Here is a 9,677-nt window from a genome sequence, read left to right on the forward strand (position 1 = left end):
CCACGCATGCACTACAACGTCGCCTACGCGTGGAGAAGTCAATCAGCCAGGCCGCCACGCGCTGGCCTAGAGCGCGACTGCGCAGTCGCCACCTACCTGCGTCTCGGTTGGCAGGTAATGCAGCTGCCACGATGGCACCTCGACTGGAATGGACACTGGCAAGGCTGGGCTCCTGCATGCCACTAATGACCCCGGCCACCGATTGCACTTCCGATGGCTTTTCGATGGCTGGCCGCTCAATGAGTTGATAGGGGAGTATTCTCGGCTCACCTCCCCGATATGGGAACAGGGCAATTCCCCTCCAGCTGGAACACACTCAGTGTTGCAGTGATGCGGATACCGGATAATGGGGAAGATCGACTCGGTTCCGCCGGATGGTTACTATTGCAGGCGGTTGAAGTATATTCCTCCATTGCACTCTGTAATGCTTTGGATATCGACATATTGGCAGGAGGCTTCTCGTCATAACAAGTGTGGCCTCCTCGAACCCGCCGCCTTTTTGTCTCACAAAGCTCCCTCTCTTCCAGATGACGTGACAGTCATTGGTTGTTCTCCCACGCCTTGGAAAACCGCCGGCAGGGCCAGGCCAATACAGGGTCAGGCCCTCCCCAGAGTGTCCCTGCCAACTGCCATGTACATGTATACCTCGCCAAGATGCAGGGTTCCCCTGTCGCAAAAGCTCTGCCTTGAGCCGAGCAAGCCTGGATCACACGACCCACACGACAATGCCTGGATCACGACCAGAACAGTCCCCAAGATCAGCAATTCTCGAACGATGTCTACCTTCGCAGACGCCACATGACCGGCCGCGTTGGGCAATGCACCTACGCCTCCTCGACACGATATCGGGGGGTTGTCCTCTCGGGCGGGAGTAAAATCTGCCGGCCTCCCCTTGCGTTGCCCGTCCCCAGCGGATCGACTGCCCGCAAGCCGGACTTGCCGGATGTCGAGCGACTCGTGGGAAATTCGTGAGCGAATACACTCTACAATGCAGTCCTCTGCCGATACGCACACCGATGGGTCTAAGGATATCAAAAGTCCATCACGTGTAGCATTCGGTAGCACAATACTGCGGCGCCTGGTGAGAGCTGTTCATGCGTTCCAAATATTGCCACCAGGCTTTTGGCTTGGTGTCTCAATCCTGCATGGAAGCATATTACGTATGCCTTTGAAAGGGCCGCACTGCGCTTCGCACCATCACATGTACAAGTAGGCCAACCGTCATTGACAAGTACCTGAATAGTGCATTGACTCATCGAGACAGCCTAATTCATTTGTGCGACTACGTATACTCTCGCGGATCCTGGATCTGGATTTCGGCGGTCCCAGAACGGGTTATACGAGCAACTGTTTGTCGATAGTGCACCAATGAGTCTGTTGGTCTTGGCCCAGTATTCCCTTGGCTGTTACACAGCCGCATCGAAAGATAGTCAGCATTCTTGGATCATGCCCAACAATTGACCACAAGAACAACACAAAGGGCCAATTTGCTGACCATGGCCGATGTCGGTTCACTGAGTCGAGATGTGATCACTCCAGATTGCCATAGCACGTTCACGCGGGTTTGTACTCGGTGGCTGCCTGGGTAAGCCTCACGCATTACATGCCCTAGCATTAGGGTCGAGAGCACGTAAACGAGTGGCTCCTGGCCGCCCAACATCTCTCCAAAATCCGGCAAAACAACCCCCAAAGGCAAGGATTGATCTTGGACTCAATTGAGTCCGGCAATGATGCTTCGCTACATTTGTCAAATGTCTACATTATTCCATCGCGAGTTGATGACTGGAATCCCGGGGTTTCGGGGATGGTATTCCGTAGGGGATGCTCGTTTCATATTGGCACCTACCCCTCCGAATTTATGCGTGCTTGCGACGCGGACACTATGCAGCTGCCATGTTACAGTTCGTGATGATTTCTTCTAATGTACTGCGGCTGACCATTCTGTCCGCCTGATCAGACGAAGACGGGGCTCTCTGATTCATCGGCCTCCTCCAGCTATGTGAACTATGTTGCATATATCGTCATCGGTCATAAACGCAGCCATGGAAACCTAACACGACGCATGAAGTACACAAGACTGACCTTTGCAAGCATTCCTTTTTGGTCTGTACTCTTGCGCCAACTGCATGTCTTGGTGTACAATACCAACCGTGTCTGCCCGGAAGACTGAGCTGCATATCCGATGGCCTTGTATGAGCTTGAAGTTCAATAAGGTCGTGGCCATCAACGGTCCCCCCACGATCCCGTGATTGGGGCAAGATGCATCTAAGGCGCCTGTCGACAGATGCTCTTCTTCGGCAAGGACCAACACTCACACGTAGCGACCTGTTTCTGCCTATGTGCTTCACGTGGTCGCCGATCTGACCCACTAAGATGCGTCGCCGGTGGTTACTGAAGTGCGTTTCCGGCCGATCGGTAAAATATCGAGTGAATCTCATCGTCGTAACGAGAATTCTCACATTGACGTGGGGGGATATTCCCAAGTTTTACTTTTGATGAGAGAGCCGGCCAACGCCATGCAGCTTCTGTTATCGATGGCCTCAGATAGATCGACATGGCGTGCCTCTGCAGCCCCGATAGTACGATGCTGTTCCTGGTCCTCATCTAAATACGCTTCAGACTAGACTGTATTCCCTCGATCGATACATCAGCCTCCAGACCGCGCTTTCGGCGACGTTATCCAGGCGGTGTAAAGTTGAACCTAAGGCGCTTTAGGGAGCTCTGGTGCATGACAAGAACACAAGATTCCGACGCCTCGTGTGGGAACTTCTTTCTGGGCAGGATATAATCACCGCACCCGTTAAAGCCGATATCGTTGGGCGAACAACACTCAGTCTGTCGACAGGGTCTGGATATCCATCGATACAAGCCACGGTCCGAAAAGAACATGGTCCATTGCTTGGCACATTGGTAGAGGCGGCACGCTTGCAGCCACCACGAGCATGACGATGGATACTAAGCGGGTTCTCCACGCCATCGAGCGGCGCCGCGCGGGATGGCTTCGGATTCCGAACGTACGGCTTCTCTCGCCGCCCCCTCCCTCCTTTATCTCGTTCCCGAACTTCATGCATCCACAAGCGCCAGTGAGCGACTTCGCCCATGTTCGGAAGCTCCGTGGCCTGCGGGGGTAAGGCTTACCAAAATGGCGCGCCTTGAAGGCGTTCTTTTTGGAACCGGCGTGCTTCTCAAACCTAGAATCATGTTATGCTGACCTGCACGTTCTGACTTTCTCTTCTCTCGCCAAAGTTCTTTAGATGCAACCGCGGTGAACGCGCCAACGGAGAAAACAAGAAGGAAAAAAGGGCCGGTTTGTCAGTCGAAGCTCTCAATACACGCTTGGGCCCTCTCATCACATGCGACGTGCACGCTTCAAACGTAGCCTCATGGACGCCACGGGGCCAGGTCCAGGGAGCAATGCTTTGAGACAAGTGCTACCATGGACGATACCTACCTTATGTATACACACTCACTTGACCTCTTCACTCGCCGTCCCGTCGCACTCCCGAGGCAGCCCTGGGCAGCAAGAAAACAGGCGATTGCCAATGGAGGCGCGCGGTCTTGCTGGGGGCCCTGTCGATCAATACCCCACGGGCTCTGCTACTGGCCCGGCCCCATGGCGATCAGGGCGGCTGGAAGCTACTGTAGGTAGGCGAGACGGCAACGATGTGTGCCGTGGGTTTCTTCATCACTAGCGTGGCCGGCGTGGCATTGCGTAGGTACGGGGTGGGGGAGATGATCGATGTTTCTTCACACCATTCCGTGGGCGGGACAGACGCCGAGGGGGGAGAGCCCACACTGAAGGCTTTGAGACGAATGCATGTTGGGTGAGAAACTACTTTTTTCCCCCATTTGCGACTAACGAGTGACTAGATACTACTCATACTCGCACCACACAGCCCACGACCGAGGCTGGACCATTGTCATGAATCCATGTCTCATGATGACCACCACTGACAGGTGACGATGTCCTATTGACGGGTTCTCGAGGCGCATTGAGACGCGGGGGATCATCAATAAGCGTATGGCGTCTTCAGCATGAGGGTCATTTCTTGGATTAATTTCTAAGCCTTATTTCTTCTTCTTCTTCTTCTTCTTTGTTCATGTCCCTGCCCCTGAAGCCAGACGTGCCACTCAGCTGAGGGATGGTCAAGTCGATATCACTGCAGTCGCAGTCACTTGGGCAGGGCGGACGGAGGGGGAGGGGGTGTGTGTGAAGAAAGCCAAGGGCAGAACATGGATGAACAGACAAAAGAGAAGTGTTGAGGCCAAGAGTAGGGCTCAGGACTAGGAGTTGCGTTGGTGGGCGGAATGAAGTGACCGAGGCGTATGTGGATAGGAGCACCATCTCTCACACTGATGTTTGATCGACGCTGAACTTGTGTCGGCCGTGAGGGCCGAGGTGGCGGCACCGCCTGGTGTCCCAACACTCAACATCGCTAGCGGGAGGTGCTAGCCAGCCTCTGGGAAACAAAGCGGGCACAGAGGAGAATAGATGATGACGCGTCTGAAGGAAGATCATCCCTCCCTTTACTGTCGCGCGTAGAGGAAGCCGAGACGGTCAATCTCGTCGCCCCCTCGGCCGAGGAAGCCGACAATGGCCCAGCCGGCGGGGGCCGTGAACTGGCGACACTCGCTGGTCGCGGTGCCGGCGCGCAGGGTGCGGCCGGTGCTGGTGCGGGCCTCGATGGAGAAGATGCGCGTGCGGTCGTTGCGCTTGCCTTGACACAGCGTGGCGGCGGTCCAGCGCTCGTTGGCGGCGAGGACGAGCTCGGAGGCTGTACCGCCGGTGCCGCCGCGTGCGAGGACCGTGCCGTCGGCGAGGGTCACGCTGGCGGCGTCGAGGCGGGCACCACCGCGGAAGGCGAGGCGGGTGGCACGCGGCGTCGAGGGCCGGGCGGCGAGCACGGCAGCGTCGGATGACCAGTCGCCGTGCGGCCCGCCGAGGAAGGCCGACTGGCGCAGCGCCGCCGGCAACGCCCACGTCAGGTTGGCGGCGACGGGGTTGTGGTCGGACAGGATGCTGCCGTCGGGCTGGAGGAAGCGCCTGCTGTCGTAGGCCCAGCCGACGGCGGCGAGGTTGAGCGTCGGCCCCGAGCGATAAAAGACCTTGTCGACCGTCTCGCACGTGTTGGTCGTGCTCGGGTTCTGGCAGATGGTCTCGGCCGTCGGCTCGACGCCGCCACGCACGAGCTCGACCCAGGGGTCTGTCATGCCGTTCTCGCGACGGAACACGCGAATGTCGTCGGGCGTGCGGCTGTACCGCGAGTTGCTGTCGCCAAAGGCGATGACGGCGTTGCCGGCCGACCACCGCGTGATGTAGGCCGACAGCTGGCGCAGGTTCGCCGTGCGTGCCGTTAGGTCACCAGCCGCCGTGCCGGCGTCGGTGTGGAAGTTGTACACGTCGACAAAGGCGGCGCCCTGCGCGGCGTCGTCGCTCACGGCGAGCCGCGTCAGCGTGAAGCCCTTGGGCGTCAGGCAGTCGGACCCCGAGTCGTTCGAGCACGTGTCCCACTTGACGCGGACCGTGTCGATGATCTCGTACTGCGACAGCGTGTTGAGGCCCGAGCCAAAGGGGACGCCACCCGAGGTCGCTGTGCGGAACGGCAGCGTCGCCGTCGAGTACAGCGCCGCGTGGTAGTTGAAGTCCTCCTGGACGTTGACGACGTCGTACCCGTGCTGCACAAGCTTGGTGCCGATGAGGCGCGAGTTCACCGTCTTGTCGCCCGGCACATCATTGCCCTGGAGGATGGCGGGGAGACCGGCGACGTTCATCGTCAGCACGTTGATATCACCCGAAGACTGCGCCGAGGCGAGGCCCGTGAGGGTGCCAGCCGCCAACAGAAGAATGCTGTTCCGTCTCATGTTTTTGTGCGATGATGCCGACGTGTGGGGAGGGAAGGACGGCAAGGGGGGTGGTCTCAGAGATGGGACGGACAAGGCCAGACTCTTTATGCTGCTGGTATCACGAGGTGCTGCGAGGGCCGAGTCTGTAGCTCCGAGATGACCATGATCAAGAGCCGGGGCGACACCATGGTGTTATAAGCGTCGCTGGGGCTACGAGATGTTGGGACCTGCTCATTCGGGCGGCGTCGCTTGTCATGATGCGAGATTGAGAACCACCGCCATCCACCTCTGCTCTCCTCATCCCCCCCCCCCCCTCTTTTCCCACCTCATGAGTTGTTTGCCTTCGTACCCCGATTACCCCCCATTGCCCGTTCAGGCAGCCTTTGATCGCCCGAATCGGTCGTTGCTCCGGGACTATCGACGCGGGGAAGGCCTCAACTGGGGATGCATGAACTGTCTCGGCAGAGCAATCAGGTGCCGAGAGGGGAACTCGTGGCCGTGGCCATGACCCTGCCACGCCGCTGATTGCGGTGAAGTTCACGTGTCAATGAAGGGCCTATTCATTTGTTCAGCGTCCCCTTTTCGGACGAAGGCGCTGAGTCGTTGTCAAGTGTCCGTGTGATTTTGGGTATGGCCGAGGACACTCGGAGCAGCAGGGGAGATGCGCGTGCCACTGCAGGACGTGTTGAGCATCGCGACTCGTTGCGCATCATGTCATGGGGCTCCACGAGCGCCGACGGCTGTTCCTGGCAGGGCTGACCATGTTAGATGTACTCTGCGTATGACCTGGATGGCGCGAGCGGGAAGAGAATGGTTCTGGAAGCCCAGCCCATGACCAGTGTCAGTCACCCTCAGCTTCATCTCATCACATCATTCTCATGGAAGCGATGGCATGAACGGGACAAGAGCATAAAGACACGAGCATGAATACAGGCTGAGTGAGTGAGTGGGTATGTTTATGGGCACGTTTCATTCCCGGCTCTGTCTCAACGGTTGATCGGCGCCTCTGGGACCGTCCTCGGGGGCAAAGTTAGGCACCTTCTACATGCTCGAGCACGTTCTCTCGACCGACCATGGCCACATTCTCCATCGACGAAGAGCACGTTTTCGCGTGAGTGGGCAGCAAACGTTGGGAGTGTACCACGTACAGTACTCGTTCGCATGCAGAGGAACAGGACTCGGCAGGGGTTGGTGCACGTTTTTTTGTTTTGTTTTGCGAACTCGGAGCATCACTGGCAGGTATCGACGGCACGACCAGACCAGCAAGACCAGAACAGCTCGATTTCAATGGGCGCTCGGAACTCCCCCTCGGCCAGACCCGGCTGCCCTCGATCGCCCCCCAGGTTCAGTCCGGCAGTCGGCGGCTCCGTGTGTCAAAGGACGGGAGGCAAGCGTCGCGAAACATGTCAACGCTGCGAACGGCCTTATGAGCATCATGCTAAGGCCTGCCGTGACGACGACGAGTGTCATGCGGGGAGGGGAAGGGGGAGGGGGGCAAGCGTCCGCGCTCGAGCTCGAGCTGTACTCGGCCGCCGCAACGAAGCCCAAGACGCGCATCCTGACCAGGTAGGCCCGGCGAAAGACGACTCGGTATCTGCATACTATTACCACCGACAACACACGTAAGAGACAGGGTCTCTGCACCTCCCTTACGACGGATTCACCCCATGACAAGGAGATGCCGGCCTGTCGCTGCTCGCCAAGAGGATCAAAGCTCGGAGAGCTCGAGCGCTCAGGCCAGGAGTGGTCCTCTACTGCCAAACACGAAGCGCATGCGATACGACGACAAAATGTGTATCACGGTGCATTTGCTTTCATATTGCGGCAGCGAGTCAAACAATTCTAGAATTATCAGAGACCAGACTTGGCGCTAGCTGCATCACGAGCGAGCCTACTGGACTGGACCTTCGAGGATGCATCACCCGTGGTCCAGCACTGGCTTGCCCTTGTCGAACTCGGCTGGCGGATTCGGCGTAGTGACGTTGTCATTGTTCAAAATGACAAGGTCATTCTCATCTGTCTCGTTCATTCGGACGGTTCGTGTGCACGTATGCTTGTTCTTGTGCTCTGCCTCGTCGGTGGGCTCGTCACTCCCCTCGCTATTCAGAGAACACTGTAGCAGAGCATGCCAGCAATCCATTCCGTTCTCAGCAGGGGTGAGGCGTGATGCTTCAGGACGCGCTCCGTGCTGCAGCTCGGCAACATGACAGCTTCGAAGGCTTAATCACAGGCTCTCTGGAGTGGCGACCGTGAAGCGCTCGAGACGTAGCCTCTCGTTCACGAATAGGTCGTGCCAGGCAAGAAGCGACTTTTCACTGTCGAAAGCGTCGAGTTCTACAGGCTTGTGGTCCCAGTTGCCGCCACGCCAAGGGAGCGTCAGAATCAGATGCCTCAGCCCCGGCAGCGCCGTGAGCGCTGCAAGTAGCATGTCAATGTCGCACGCGTCGAGCTTCGTCGGGTCGACGCCGGGAGCCTGCTCCCAGGTGAGCTCTAGGGATGTGATAGCGGCAGGGCGCTTCGGCAGAAACACGCGTGGGATGTTCCTCATCGAATCGTCCGCTGTCAGGACGAGCTCGTTCGCTCGCCAGAGGAGGTTGACCGTCTAAGCATACCTGTCCAGCTCCCTGTAAGCCGTACATCACTAGAGTGGCACAGTCACTTTACAGGCGACTCACGCCTGTCGACAGCTCAGCAGCCACCCCATGACCCCCAGGAAGCACGCTCACCCGCAACACTGCGCCTGCCCATCTATACAGTCTAAGCGCCGTCGCAAGAACATGAGATCGTCTGGCGGCTTCCACCCATTCCAGAGCCAGATGGTCGGCAGTCAATGACATATCCCGTCCGTCCACCGCCATGTCTCGTCTCAGTTGAGTTTGAGGACCAAGCACGGCGCTCGTCCGCAGTGCCTGCGTGGCCGGGACTTATTAGCGGCGCCACGGCCCGAGTCGACGAATAGGTGCAGACCGCAGAAAGCAATGATGAGAACTTCGATGCGGACATACGGCGGCAGCACGGCGAAAGAACGGCGAGGTGGAGATGGCCGCTACCGCTAGGTCTCCTGCCGGGAGCGGCGTCAGCGGCCGCCGGTTAGTGCGAATCATCCACAGAGGTGGCGGGATACGCGGCGCCGGGTTGGCGCTGCCGGATGCTACCCTTCGCAGAAGCTTCTTCAGTCTGTCTTTGATTTCCGCTTCGCTTGGCCTCCCTCGAGCAACAAGTGCTACGCTGTGCTGCCGCTCCGAGGTTTACCATCCACGGACCGAAACTGAGAGACTACGTGGGCGTAACGTGTGCTGCCAGCTCTCGCAAGCGTCATACTTGGAAGGCGAAGACGGGTGATTGTAATGTGATGACATCCCAGATCTGCCTAGCGGCGTGACACCAGGAACAAGGCACCAACTCAAAAAAACAGCGCGGACGAACGAGACACACGCACGACCAGCAGGGGTGGCCTCACGCGTCGGGGTTGGAGGGGACGTCTCATGCTGAAGGAAGACGCCTCCAGGTCCCAACGGCCGCAACAAGACGCGTGAGAGAGGCGTGTCAGACACGAGCCTACGGAGAGTGATGTCTGCGGCTGTTCTTCCAGGGGCACGAGAGAGAAGAAGAAAAGCAACCACGTTGATTCCGGGGCACTTTATTCGTCACCCCCTACCCGGCCGGGGTCCGCGCGGCGTCGGTGCTGCAGCCGTCATTTGATTGTTCTTAGCAAGCAAATGTCGCCTACTATCGGGCAGCCAAATCAAATCACAAACAGCCTTTATTAGGGTGATGAGATGTGATGGATCAATTGGGAGGCAAACACAAGTAAATGAAGGAAGACGCGATAG

At 58.0% G+C, this 9,677-nt stretch overlaps 2 protein-coding genes across 2 annotated transcripts; both read right to left on the bottom strand.

Annotated features, from left to right (window-relative positions):
- Window positions 1-4,527: 4,527 nt before the first annotated feature.
- Window positions 4,528-5,862, bottom strand: D7B24_001616 (uncharacterized protein; the record flags this gene model as incomplete). Its single annotated transcript, XM_028635840.1, has 1 exon — window positions 4,528-5,862. One exon carries the CDS (start codon window positions 5,860-5,862, stop codon window positions 4,528-4,530), a length of 1,335 nt encoding a protein of 444 aa, XP_028491763.1.
- A 1,900-nt stretch (window positions 5,863-7,762) lies between these two features.
- On the bottom strand, window positions 7,763-8,392 carry D7B24_001617 (uncharacterized protein; the record flags this gene model as incomplete). The annotated part of the gene is made up of 2 exons (XM_028635841.1): window positions 7,763-7,957; window positions 8,093-8,392. The coding sequence occupies 2 exons, from the start codon at window positions 8,390-8,392 to the stop codon at window positions 7,763-7,765; spliced, it is 495 nt and encodes a 164-aa protein (XP_028491764.1).
- Between the last annotated feature and the right edge of the window lie 1,285 nt (window positions 8,393-9,677).

Source organism: Verticillium nonalfalfae (assembly GCF_003724135.2).
Source record: "Verticillium nonalfalfae strain VnAa140/NRRL 66861 chromosome Unknown scaffold_133, whole genome shotgun sequence".
NCBI lineage: Eukaryota > Fungi > Ascomycota > Sordariomycetes > Glomerellales > Plectosphaerellaceae > Verticillium > Verticillium nonalfalfae.